General features: G+C 37.5%; 3 protein-coding genes across 3 annotated transcripts in view; 2 read left to right on the top strand and 1 right to left on the bottom strand.

The window, feature by feature from the left end:
* Positions 1-2898: 2898 nt before the first annotated feature.
* LOC134328353 (uncharacterized) lies at positions 2899-5338 on the bottom strand. Its single transcript, XM_063009457.1, has 8 exons — positions 5328-5338; positions 5006-5147; positions 4509-4910; positions 4218-4425; positions 3788-4005; positions 3552-3705; positions 3303-3412; positions 2899-3210 (listed from the first exon to the last, which is right to left on the bottom strand). The coding sequence occupies exons 1-8, from the start codon at positions 5336-5338 to the stop codon at positions 2899-2901; spliced, it is 1557 nt and encodes a 518-aa protein (XP_062865527.1).
* A 330-nt stretch (positions 5339-5668) lies between these two features.
* LOC134328719 (uncharacterized) lies at positions 5669-9390 on the top strand. The gene is made up of 3 exons (XM_063009900.1): positions 5669-6571; positions 6780-6878; positions 7054-9390. Exons 1-3 carry the CDS (start codon positions 6185-6187, stop codon positions 9187-9189), a joined length of 2622 nt encoding a protein of 873 aa, XP_062865970.1. The 5' UTR covers positions 5669-6184; the 3' UTR covers positions 9190-9390.
* A 2265-nt stretch (positions 9391-11655) lies between these two features.
* Positions 11656-13525, top strand: part of LOC134328694 (NACHT, LRR and PYD domains-containing protein 3-like) — a 235750-nt gene continuing 233880 nt past the window's right edge. The window contains exons 1-2 of the mRNA XM_063009872.1: positions 11656-11688; positions 13372-13488. Of these exons, the coding sequence (XP_062865942.1) occupies positions 13376-13488 (113 nt within the window). The 5' untranslated portion in view covers positions 11656-11688; positions 13372-13375. The remainder of the gene's footprint in view (positions 11689-13371; positions 13489-13525) is intronic.

Genomic DNA, 13525 nt, shown 5'->3' with positions numbered 1-13525 from the left:
ACTGCTGCTGAAAATAGTCAATAGACTAAGGACACACATGAGCATAATAATTAGGGTTGTCACGCGATAAAAAATGTTGGGCCCCCTCAACAAATTGCAGATGCTGATCAGAATTATTTAAAAGTACTCACTCAGACGTTACACTTTAAGTCCAAATTCCTGCCTCTGGTATGTTTACTGCACAGTTTCAGTTCTTTTAATTTTACTTAACAAAAATATTGTAATATAATAATGACGACCTGGCAAGTGCAGCCAATGTGTGGGGGCAGTGAGGTGAGTGGTTGAGTTCATGTTGTGGAGGCCCCCCTGCCATGGGCCCCGGTGCACCTTTTGTATCTGCTGTAGTTTTTCCTGCACTTGTAATTCACACAAGAACTATTTTTCCTTAAAAAGGGGTTATTCTAAGAAAAAGAATGTTGTTTTCTAACGTCTCACCGGCCATGTATTGTGAATTACAAATATATTGTCTGGCCCTTTGAGAATGTTAAGTGTACTATAGGGGCGCAGGGAGCGAGTGTGTAGGGAAGATATCTGAAATGACCGTGTCCGGCTGTGGTTATTTTGTTCTGTTAATCAGCGTTCTGCTTCATGCACTTTTAAGAAACGCAAATTACCACAGAGACACATATTAACATGACACAAACAGCTCAATAAAAATAGTTTGATTAAAATCTTTATCTTGATTAAATTTTTTAATCGCGATTAAAAATGTAATGCGATAAACGCGATTACGACAGCCCTAATAATAATATAAACTAATTCATGAGACACACATCAGGGAGCTCAATCTGAGAAAAACATCAACTTAACTTTTGCTGTCATCATTTTACAGGCTAGCGTGTAGGGTGGCCAGACGTCCGGTTTTAGGCCGGACAGTCCGGCTTTTCAGCTGCCAGTCCTCCATTCACGCAACGCTAGGACGGACACTTAAAAATCCTCCTTTTGGAGTGAACTGGTTTCATTTTTGATCAATATTATCTGTCATTGGCTCCGGTACATGTCAAAACAAATGCTTTGTATTTCATTGGTTTAAGAGCCTCCTTTCACTGCTTACAGTGCTACCACTGGCCAATCGGAGAAGGTCCACCCTCTAAATGCTAGTCTGTGATTGGGTGGTTGAATTTGTCCCGCCTGCTCTGTCCTGTAAACATCTCTACCTGAGACAGTCACTCAGCTTCCATGATCAGGAACGCGGTGAAAATGCCAAAAAGTAAACTTTTGGAGGCAGCGAGGAACGGACTTAAATATAAAAAGTAGACACAACATTTAGTGAGTAAAACAGTCATTTGTTATAGAATTCTTGCTTAAATTGGTCAAAAACTCTGTTATATGGGTTCTGGATTCATTCTGTGTGTTGCAGTAGCGTGTCCCCCTGTTTCTAATATGACGTCCGTCTTTTTGGGGTGTTATGTCCTCCTTTTTGTTACTATGAATCTGGCCACCCTACTAGCGTGGTGAGCAGAAACAGAATGTAAACAAGAAGTGCCGTCAGGGACCAATCTCAATCCGCTCCCTACTCACTCCGCCTCTCCACTCCGCCTCCGTTTGCGCGTTCACGTGGAGTGTCCCTCTGTAGTGGAGTGTTAGTGAGGAGGGAGCGGATTGGGAAAGGCCACATGAGGTACAGTACGGTGCAGGCAGCTAACGTAAAACTGCTCGAGTGGAAATAATCGATTTAATATCAGTTCACAATGCTCATAAATAAATTGACAAACACGAAAACGAAGGCTATTCTCTCTATAATTTTAGTACGTTTTAGTTAGTTTTGTAAACGCATAATACAGTTTCAGTTAGTTATCGTTTTTTTTTTTAATTACCGTTTTTATTTATTTCAGTTATCGACAATGTTTTTTCAATTTCAGTTTTCGTTATTTCGTTCGTTTTCGTTAACGATAATAACCCTGCAGGTTGCTCGTTAACTACTACACTGTAAAAAAGGCTAGTTGAAATATAAGAAAAAAATACTTAATTCAAGCATAAAGTTAATCAATACTAGCCAAATTATCTGTCCATGCAGCAAGATAATTTTACTTGACAAGAATTCTCAAAATAAGTTTGTTCAAGTCTTGAAATTAGATTGCTCTGACCGGCTACCAAGAGCTTAAAATAAGTCAAAAATACTCATTTTTAGATAAAATTACTTGAAAACAGATTTGCTAGACCACAGTAACAAGTATAATATTCTGAATATGAGCAAATAATACTTATTTAGTTTTTGGAATTCTTAATATAGGTTTTCAAATTTAAGTGTAAAATACTTAGTACTAGGGTAGTATGACTACTTGAAACAAGTTGTCTCATCTTGAAACAGGTACTCTTAAAAACCACATTTGACTTGAAACTAGGTTTTAATCTTACATATTAATGTCTTACATATCTTACATATTAAATATTAAAACAGGAAACCCATAAGTAAATCACCACCAAAACAAGTGAAAATTCTGTCAACATTTATTGACAGTACTGTAAAACTATCAAACACTTGTTTAATACACACTAAACAATTGAAGTACACAGTACTTTGCAGCAATTGACAGTGAACAACTGCACAACATCACCTTACCACTAGTACAGTCAACTTCCCAAGAACATGGAATGAAGATACATCTCAGTATACTGAGCAAACAGCAAGATAGACCAAGTTATGCAACTACATCTTAGTAAAGGATTTCCACTTTGTGAATGCTTGATTATTAAACCACTTGTTTGTGGGTAGGTGAGGGAGGAGTGAGTGTGAGAGAGTAGAGAGAAAGAATGTGTGAGAAAGAGAGAAGAGGGAAAGAAAAAGATTGACAGAGAGAGACATGGGAGAGGAGGGGGGTTTAAATAGACAGTGAACAACTGCATTTGAACATGAGTTTCCCCACTAGTAAACAAAAAAAAACAGGCCATGTGCAACTACTTCTCAATAAATGATTTCCACTCCGCCATTGCCCTCTTATATGCACCTGTAGCATCTCGATCATGGATCGCATCACACAGTACCTCAGTTTGAATGACTGAGAGGAGGGTTGCAACACATTTTGGGTACATCAGGTGCATCGTGTAGTAGTATGCCATTAACATCAACATCCCATCAAAGAACTCCTCCTTTGGTATGGTGCTTACAGGTACGTTTCCCATGGCAAGGATGCAGACCTTTCCATCAAACAGTAACACTGGACTGGTGAGAGGACGCTTCTCCAAGTAAAGCGATGGATCCTCCCTTGCCTTTAATTTAAAAGAAAAAGAAAAAAATTGTAAATGTCTGAAGACGTTAAGAGAAAAATCAATATAGTAACTGAAATGCACAATAACCTCACCTGAAGGACATGCAATAGTGCTTCACTGGGATTCCCGAGCCGTTTTGGTGGCGAAGTTGGTGAGGGAAATAGTGATGGGAGACCAGTCAAAATGGCAATGGTGAAATCCGCTGGAAGAGGCATAATTAGATAAATTATTTTAAATAATTAAAAACACCTGTGTATCAGAGGTCCTGCAGACACAAATTGGAAGCTGAAGGATTACAGTAGTTTTGCAGGGTTCAGATTTGGAATAAAACTGCAACATACCATCATGCATATTCAAGGGTATAGGGGGTTTCAGGACTTTCTTCCACACACCATAGAACTGGACATTGGCACAGAAGTTTTCCCATCTTTTCTTTGTTTCATCAATGTATTTGGGGTTGGTGCCACCCAAGATGCGACGCAGCTCATCCATTGCCTAGGATAAAATTGTGCATTTAGTGCAGCTGATATCATTATACAGAAACAAGCACACAAAAAGGGTGAGATATGAAACTTACATTTTGAGGGTCTTTGAAACATGGATATGCTTCAAATATCTTCGCAATCCTGTCTTCCTCCTTCAACACACTTGAGTCAATGAAGGCCCGCCTTGCATCAAACTCAAGGTCCAAAATTTGAGCAACATCACTTGGGTTGGGTTTTGAGTTGGGTTTGCTGTACATATTGAAGAGTGTTTTGTAGTGCCTTGCCTGCATTTTCAGACTGTCCTGATGTTCTAAAATACAACAGTAGAGTTCAGACAGTTTAATAATTTCTAAATATATTTTCTTGATCAGCCAAAGAATAGGGAAAATAAATAAATAATTAAAACTCATTGGTAAATATTCAAAGTGCCAGTGTAAAGGTAAGCTCTTTAACAAAAATATAAATCCAAGGGAAAACACACACGCACAAAATAAAAACAAACAATACCGAATGCAGTATTACCTGGACTTAAGTCATCATTGCTGACATCGCTCTCTGGAAGAATGACAGTTGAAGCAGTTGAAGCTGAAGAACTTGCAGTACCTTCTTCTTCTGTACTTGTTTCAAAGAGTGATCTCTTTGCAGACCCTCTTTGTGGCTTTGGGCCCTGCCTCTTTCTTGGAGACTTCATATTTTGCAGTCGTTTATACATTTTAGAGTAAATCGTCAGCTGTGGCAAAGGAAAGTTAAGCTAAGTTAAGCTGCCATGTCATCCACCAAGCCCTTAAATGGTTTAGATGCAAAATAACTTACATATGGCAGATCTGAAGTGTCACGTAGCATAGGGTAATAGTCAACGATCTTCTGTGACATTGCTCTCAGCTCAAGTTTTGAGGGGTATCTTTCCTCTTTTCCCAGAGGACTAGCACGCAGGATGGCAACCATGCTGGTGATTGTGTTTCTGATGAGCCTACAACTTAGCTCCTTTGACATCTTGCAAACTTTTTCCTTTCCATTGCGGAGCAAATCAAAATACTGGCTGCGCACCATGTCCAACTCTGAGTCAGTGTACACTACATACTCTGGTGGGTCTGGCAGTTTCACCGTTTTGGCTGTGATTTCATGAACAGGGGTAGAGGTCTGAGGCTGGCTTGTCAACACTGCACAGGTAGCTGACACATTCCCACTTCCTCGGTCTTGATCAGGATCACCATCCTATACGAATTACAACACCCACAAAACATTCTTTAAAATAAAATAAAATTTTATGCTTTCCATAAACCTCCTGAGTTCCTCCACAGACGCATTACCTTTGGACCAATCATGTCCCATAATTTCTTCCTCTTCAGAAAATTCTCTGGTCCAGGAAAGAGGTCTTTCAAATCTTCCCGACTTAGGGTTTTCAGAACCTCCTCATCAATATTTGCAGCTTTAAAAATATCAGTAACATGCCTGGCATTAGTATCACATCACATATGTTTTGGTACGAATTTTTCATTGAAACATAGCCTACAACTGTACATATCTATGGATATTTGCTAGCAGCATGACTAGACTAACTGAAAAAAAAAACCCGGCAAACATCGTTTTAAAATACATACAAAACGAGATGAATGCACGAATAATTCTAACACATCGTCCATTCTGATCAGCAAATAACCCCTAACTTAACAGGAATTTCTTAGAATTGCCAACTATTTAATTTAGGTTTATCCAACACTTTTCTGAAATGCCAACATGTTAGCTTGTGAACTTGGTGTTTCTCCATCTGCACATGATTCCATTAATGTACAAACTGACACCATGCTTTGAAATAGTCTAGTTTAAACACAACTTACCCCGTAGCACCGACAGTGTAGTCTCGTCTAAATCATCCATACCGAAGAAAGTGGCTTTTCTCTCTATCGCTGTTCTCAAATGTGAGCCGATATCTGAGGACAAAACATATAGATAAGTTAGCTAATGCTACCTAGCAAAAACATCTAGCTTAGTAGTGTAGACTTGCTGACTATGACTAGTTTTCGATAATAACGTTAAGCTCCTCAGTCTGCAAGCTAGGAGAGCAGGTAAAATATTAAAAATATTAAATAATATCGGAACAAATGTATACAATGCTGTAACATACAATATACTATACCAAATATATCGTGAACATAATGTTAAATCCGTGCTTACCCCGAAGTGCACTTTTCAGACGGCTTCTGTTGAACACTGCTGCTTTTTCCCAAAATGTATCAGGCGCCAAATCTCTTCGATTTATATATCTGACGTCATTTTGATGTGACGGTGAGCGGAGAGCAGGTCATAGAGCAGAGGCGTGAGCAGCATGTGCAAATATTTTCTCATATACAAAATTGTACGACATAAGTTGTTGTAAAAAAGTCTTGAAGGGAATTCATATTTCTGGTTAGCAAATAGGAGGCACAGGTGTAACCAAGCCCACAGACAAGCACCAAAACGAGCCTTACTAAAGACTACTGGAGTGAATCATGGCAGTGTGGCGGTGTATGATCTGTTTCGTTTTTGTTGCGTTAAGTATAAAATCGCTCCTCAGCCACATAAATGTCACGCATAGCCGTAGTCAAGATTTTTGGGTTCTGTGTGGAATTGATGGTTGTGAACAAGATTTTAGAGTTTACAACTCATTTTATCGCCATCTTAAACGAACACACCCTTTGTATTTGGCGACCGGATGCCCACCAATGGCATGGGGGACAACACCTACTTCAGCTGCACTTGGGTCAGAGAACTTTGGTGCATCTATTTTTTCTGAAGCCGCTACTCCTGCAAGAACGTACTTTGTGGAGGAACAGTCACACGGCAGTCAAATTGAAACTTGTATGGAAACTCCTCCTGATTCCCATTCTTGTATTCAGGTAAGTTTTGATTTAAGTTAATTTTTTTAAGTTAATTTTAATCCATGAGGCAGATTTATGATTTCTGTATGGTGAAGTGAGGAGAAGACAGTCAAAATGTATGCTATAAAATGTATTGTAGGCTATGAAACTTAATTTGAAATTTAATTTGTATTATGGATTTGAGTGCATTTGTTATGACTGAGATATTCGATTTTATTCATGAAAGGAAAATAATGGAGCTGGAACATCTGTAACCGAACCGGATATTGGCAAGTCTGCGGCAGCTTTTGCAATCAGTGTCCGGGAAGAATGCCATCTGTCACAGGTCAGTTTTGCTTAAAAAGTGCATGTAGAAAGAGTGAATGTAATAATAATTGATAAACTGATAGCCTAATTGTAAAGTAGGCTATTTCTAATGCATCAGAATGTGTTGCATTTAATTCTGTGATGTCATGACATTATATTAGTAAAAATTAAGCCCAATTTATGACTTTTCACAGAGGACCGTCAACAGAGTCATTGGAGGGGTGCAACAGTACCAAGCAACTCTCTTGGATACATTAAGGATAAGAATGAGAAGCGTTTTTGACAGACATCCAGAGACAACCACTCAGCTTCAAAATGAGGTTCTGAATACTTTTGATACTTTCGAAGATCCTTTCTCAACCACAGCATATGGACAGAATAGGACTATTTGTGAACTCTTCAGTCCAGTCTGCCCAGAGGAAGTAGTTGTCTCTCAGAAGATTTGTTTGGTTAAGCAAGGTAGTTCAAAGGTTATGGCCATAAGAAACAAAAGTTTTTACTATGTACCACTAATTGAAAGTCTAAAGCAGCTACTGACCAATTCCAGAATTTTCTCCATGTTGAACACTGTACCACAGAGAAGCAGAGAGGGATTCTTGTATGACTTTTCAGATGGGTCTCTTTTTACATCTCATCCTTTATATTCTGTGAGGCCTAATGCTTTGCAGATCATTTTGTACTCAGACGAGATTGAAATATGTAACCCTTTAGGGCCCCATACTTCTTCAAATAAGTTGTTAATGGTTTACTACAGTTTAGGTAATATTGATCCAAAATTTAGGTCCAAGTTAGCAGCAATACAACTCCTTGCTATTGCAAAATCTGTTGATGTTTCTAAATGGGGTATAGATGTTATTTTACAAAGAATTATAAAAGATCTTATTCTGCTTTATAACGGTGTCAAGGTTGAAACACCACATGGTGAAATGGACTTGTTTGGAGCTGTGATAGCAGTATGTGGAGATACACTTGCTCAACATGAGCTTGCTGGCTTTAAAGAAGGGGTTGGCTTTGCCTATAGCAAGTGCAGACACTGTGAATGCACCTTTGAGGATATGCAAATATATTTTGATGAGAATAATTTTGTCAGAAGAACACTAGAAAGGCATATTAGGCAATGTCTTGAAATAGACAAGGCAAGCACAGATACTTTAAAGTCCTCCCTCAAAACTACTTACGGAATTAATAGAAAAAGCAGACTTATTGATGTTCCTGCATTTGACCTAATCAGGCAAACTCCACAGGACATAATGCATGTCATTTTTGAAGGTGTTGCACCAATGGAAATGAAGCTTGTGTTAAAACGTCTTATACTGTCAGGTAATCTAGAATTAGATGTGTTCAATTCAGCCATTCAGAATTTTCCTTACTCGCCTCTTGATATACGTGATAAACCTTGCCCTGTTAGTGTCAGCACTTTGACAGCAAGTGACAACAAATTGAAACAATCATGTGGGCAAATGTTAATACTGTTAAAAGTATTACCTTTTATTCTGTATGACTTGGACGATGAGTATGTTACATTTATTGTTAAGCTGATTGAAATTGTACAGATTGTTCTTGCTCCTATTATTTCTTTACAGACAGTAATACGGCTTAAACTTATGATTGAAGAACACCTTAGTCAGTTCAAACATTTATTTCCCGAAACTAATGTAATACCCAAGCAACATTACATGTTGCATTTGCCCAGTCAAATTCAATCCCTGGGTCCTTTAATAAGAACTATGTGCATGCGGTTTGAGGCCAAGCACAGTTATTTCAAACAGTGGGCTCCAAAGTTGAATTTTAAAAATGTGTGTAAGTCACTTGCCAAACATAATCAATTTCTTGAATGTTGTCAACATGAAATTGGCATTGAACATCCCATTTTTGCAACCGAGAGAGAATTGGGGCCTGTTACTGATATTTCAAATACTGATTATGTTAAGGCAAAATTTAGAGATTTTTTTAATATGGACATCAGTCAATCTGTTGTCTCTGTGAAGTGGCTAATTCTCAATGGAAATAAATACATCAGTGGGAAGTCTCTGATTATTGCAGATGTGAATGATACTTTGCCTGTGTTTGGACTGGTGAAAGACATCTTTTTAGTAGATTCTTCTTTTGTTGCTTTTGAGTATCAGCATTATGAAACATTGCATTTTGATAACAATTTGTTGGCATATGAAATTGCAGTTCCTGCTATTGCCCAGGCGACAGAATTGGTGCATGAGCTTTTAGATCACACCTCATATTTTCCAGTAAATTTTAAGGATAGTGTGTTTGTGCCAATAAAATATACTCTCTGTGATGTCCTTGTACATAGGAACGGCCCTGGGGATGTATAATGAACTCTGGGTGAGATGTCCTCATACTGTACATTAGTTTGCTGTAGCTAGGTCAGTATTGGCCAGTTGTAGGCTGTTTGTTTTGCTGATCCAATTCCACTGTTGAAAAGTGGTCAAAGCCAATCTTTTGTTGGTTTGCTTACTTTGTTCTTCTAATTTTAATTATGAATTCCATTTACCAATAAAAAATGTTTTTACAAATGTAACTGTGAATTATTCTCAAATTAAGAAATTGAACTTAAATCAAGAAATGTAATGTATGAATCAAACTCAGTTTGTGTGGCTAAATCTTGAAATTAGTTTTGTATTGTGGAATAAAAGAGTATAAATGGATTCCTAAGGTATTTTTTACTTGTTTTACCAACAATACACTAAATTTAAGATTTCTTGACTAAGTAAGATAAGATAGACACATTCATGATGAATTTAAGACTATACCATGGGACCAAATGTAAGAAACTAGTGAATAACTCTTGAAACAAGATAATCAATCTTAAATTTCCTAATGTAAGATTTTAAATCTTGGTAAGAAGACAAAAATTTGCAGTGTACAACTTTTGTCTTATAAAAATTTGCGTTTCATGAATTTTGTCAATTTTTAAAAATGTTTGATTACCTACTGCACCCATGCTGGGGCACTTTTATTTTGTTCTGTGGTTGTAGTAACTAGTACAGGTGACTAGTTAACTACTACAACTTTTGTCTTTTAAAAATTTGCGTTTTACTATTTTTGTTAACTTTTTTAAATTATTTGTTTTGTTACTGTACTCATGCTGTAGGACTTTTCACTTATATTGTGGTTGTAGTAACTAGTACAGGAGACTAGTTAACTACTACAACCTTTCTCTTATCAAAATTTGCGTTTGTCAATGTTTACTGTAACCATACTGCAGGATTTAATACAGGTGTATTAGATGGTACATGCCACTGGGTCATTACTACACCTCAGCACTTTATAGACGCTCCCTTAGCACTTAATTAGCATTTCAGCGCAGATGCGCCTCACATTTACCAAATAACGTTAAATTAGGGTGACCAAACGTCCGTATTTCCCGGGACATGTCCGTATTTCACGTCCTGTCCCGGGCGTCCCGTTTTTTTTTTTAAAAAGTGAGGAAATGTCCTGGTTTTTAAATTACCTTCATTGGACCATTAAATTTACAGGCACTAGGGCACTGCGCACGGCGCTGCGTGTGACGTAATCCCTCAGCCGCGTCAGTGAGGGCAGCCCTGTTCTTAATCACAATGTAGACAGCGTGACTGTCAGTACGCAAGCAACATGCCGAAGCGCAAGTGTATGTTTACCGACGATTTACAAAAGAGTTTCCCCGCTTTCAGACCGGGTCGAGACAAATGGGAAGCCTTGTGCACAGTGTGCAAAGCAGGCACATATGTCTCGGTGTCCAATGGAGGTGCAAGGGATCTGAAAAGCCACCTGGACACCGAGAAGCATAAAACAGCTGTCCGAGGCGAGAGTAGTGCTAGCTCGATCACACAGTACTTTGTCAAACCAGGGAACGAGGATGCAGTGAATGCAGCGGAGGCTGCATGGTCATTTCACATAGTGAAACATCACAACAGTTATCGATCTATGGACTGCACAAGTTCATTGTTGAAAAAGACCCTCCCCGATTCAGACACAGCCAAAAAGTTTAGTTGTGCCCGAACTAAGACCGAGGCTATTGTTGACGGTGTTCTGGCACCTCATTCTGTAGAAGTGGCGCACGAAGCGCTCAAAAACATCCCATTTTGTGGTGTAAGCACTGATGGGAGTAATCACGGTGCGGTGAAAATCTTCCCCATAATTATTCAGTACTTTGATTGGAAGGAGGGTGGTGTGCAGAGTAAACTAATTCAAGAGTTTTTGTTGTTGACTTTTACTGAAAAGCATTTTTAATAAACCAACTGTAAATATCATGTTATTGTAGGATTACGTGGGCCTATGTTAAGTGAGTGCATGCCACAGTATATGTGCCCCCCCGCCCCCCGGCTCCAAGGTGTCCTGGTTTTCCCAAATGAAAATATGGTCACCCTAGTTAAATAAAATTTAACAGAAAAACCTTTTTAAACAAATTTGATTGTAGTTTGTTCCTTGTTTACTGAGGTATCAGGTCGTGCAATTTAATTAATTAATTAATTAATTAATATTTGGATGTTTATTAGCCGAGAACGAGCCGAAAGAAAGTCGAATGTCAGGCGAATGTCCAATATAAAATTGTTGTTTTAATTGAATACGATTGTTTTTCTTTTCTTCAGTAGTAACGAATGAAGACTGTTTAGTCTGACAGAAGAAAAATATAATTTTGATTACTGTCTAATTCTGTTTGTCTAACTAAAATCGTCTCAAGTGTAGATTATCATTGTACTCGCGACTTGGAACTCAGAAAGTGAGAGATCTGGAGGAGCAGTTGAATGCGGCATTGAACTCGATTTGGTTAAAGTGAAAGTGAAATCATTTAGTGTGGAGAGAAATGTAAAGAGGTTTTCCAGATAATCGCGGTGAGTATAAGAATATAATACTCTAATATGTGAATGTTATAAATCTGAATTTCATAAAGAAATGTTTAGGATAACGTTTTTAGTACCTGATACCTTTTTCTGTATATGAACTTAACATCGTTGGATTAACATCATTTAACACCGTTATTTAGGCCCTGTCCACACCAACACGGATATTTTTTCTGCTGTGTTTTTCTTTCATTTACATGAACTCACAAACCCACGATTAATGAAAACAGGATAAAGAGATTTCTGAAAACTGCTTCTTTGTTTTCGTCTGGATAGTAAAATGTAACTTTACACCGATGTTGTGACCTCGTCTGGGCGGTGGACAAAATAACAGAAACACAATTAATAATAAACATAAAATAATAATTTAATAGTAATTTATTAGTTTATTATACAAAATAATAAACATGTATGAGAGCATTGCATCAAGAGTTCAGACTTTACTAGAGAAAGGTTGGAATTAGTGTCTTTAAATGATCTTCTGATCTTGTGTACACTCTATATATAATTATAAAGAAACCCATAATTTTAGTTATGTCATGGGGAAAAAGTGCTACCTCTTTCAAATCAGCAAACAGGATTCACCTGAACTCACTTTGGAGTGAATAAGAGATTTTTTAAAATTTTCTTCTCAATTTTTGTGGAAAAACTTAGATGTTTTTAATTCAATAGTAAAAAGGTTAATGGTTTCACAATTATATCATAGTTAAGTGCACTGAAAATTTATAAGTAATCAGTAAACTGGGTTTTGACCAAAGAGGTTTCAGTATGGACTGATGATTACTGATCAGAACCAAGTGAAGTTTAGAATGATTACACAAGAGTTAAAATAACTGTGTAATAATGATCTTTTAAAAGTAAACTTTTAAAAGGGCCAGTGATAGCTCAGTGGTTAAGGTACTGGACTAGTAAACAGAAGGTTCCCGGTTCAAGCCCCGCTTACCACCAAGTTGCCACTGTTGGGTCCCTGAGCAAGGCCCTTAATCCTCAATTGCTCATTGTGTAAGTCGCTTTGGATAAAAGCGTCTGCTAAATGCTGAAAATGTAAATGTAAATGTAAATGTAAATGTAAACAGTGATCAGTTGAAGAACCGTCCAAACCCCTTCTAAGACTCTTCTACTATAAACTTAAGGACAAAACAAATGTTTCACAATCTAAACTGTGGTTTAGGACTCTAATCCAAAGCAAATTATTCAATTTGAGTAACTAAGGATTAAGGACTTTGCTTAGTGACAAATTGGCGATTGTGGGGTTTGAACCGTTAAGCTTCTGATCACTAGTCCGGTACCTTAACCACTAAGCTTTAATTAAACTAGCTGCTAGTTAAGCTAGTGTTCTGATTACCTTGTCATATCCTTGGTGTTTCTCTGAAAACTGAAATATTCAGGTGCTCTCATGCTTCTTTATACAGGTGCTGGTCATAAAATATCAAAAAATATTCTAATTTTCTGAGATACTGAATTTGGGGTTTTCATTAGTTGTCAATTATAATCATCAACATAAAAAAAAATAAACATTTGAAATATATCAGTCTGTGTGTAATGAATGAATATAATATACAAGTTTCACTTTTTGAATGGATTTACTGAAATAAATCAACTTTTTCATGATATTCTAATTTTATGACCAGCACCTGTATAGTTTATTTATGTTTGGTTTTACCTGTACCCCAGTGTGATGGAGGGTACAAGACCAGATTCACCTGAACCCAGCTGTGTCTCCATGAAGAGCGACCAGTCAATGGGACATCCATTTCGCTTTAAAGATGGAGGATGTTCTACTGATCTGAGGTCATTATCATCTCATGTTTTGGTGTTTTTACTTCCA

This window comes from Trichomycterus rosablanca, chromosome 15 (genome assembly GCF_030014385.1).
Source record: "Trichomycterus rosablanca isolate fTriRos1 chromosome 15, fTriRos1.hap1, whole genome shotgun sequence".
Taxonomy (NCBI): domain Eukaryota; kingdom Metazoa; phylum Chordata; class Actinopteri; order Siluriformes; family Trichomycteridae; genus Trichomycterus; species Trichomycterus rosablanca.
Note: the sequence above shows the minus strand (reverse complement) of the source record. Positions and strands in the feature narration are given on the sequence as shown.

Coding starts and splice junctions, on each gene's coding strand:
- LOC134328719 (XM_063009900.1), top strand. CDS start 6,185: ATGGCAGTGTGGCGGTGTATGATCTGTTTCGTTTTTGTTGCGTTAAGT. Junction 6,572..6,779: donor ATTCCCATTCTTGTATTCAG/GTAAGTTTTGAT, acceptor TATTCATGAAAG/GAAAATAATGGAGCTGGAAC. Junction 6,879..7,053: donor AAGAATGCCATCTGTCACAG/GTCAGTTTTGCT, acceptor GACTTTTCACAG/AGGACCGTCAACAGAGTCAT.
- LOC134328353 (XM_063009457.1), bottom strand. Junction 3,706..3,787: donor GTTTCAAAGACCCTCAAAAT/GTAAGTTTCATA, acceptor ATTTTATCCTAG/GCAATGGATGAGCTGCGTCG. Junction 3,413..3,551: donor ACCCTTGAATATGCATGATG/GTATGTTGCAGT, acceptor TGCCTCTTCCAG/CGGATTTCACCATTGCCATT.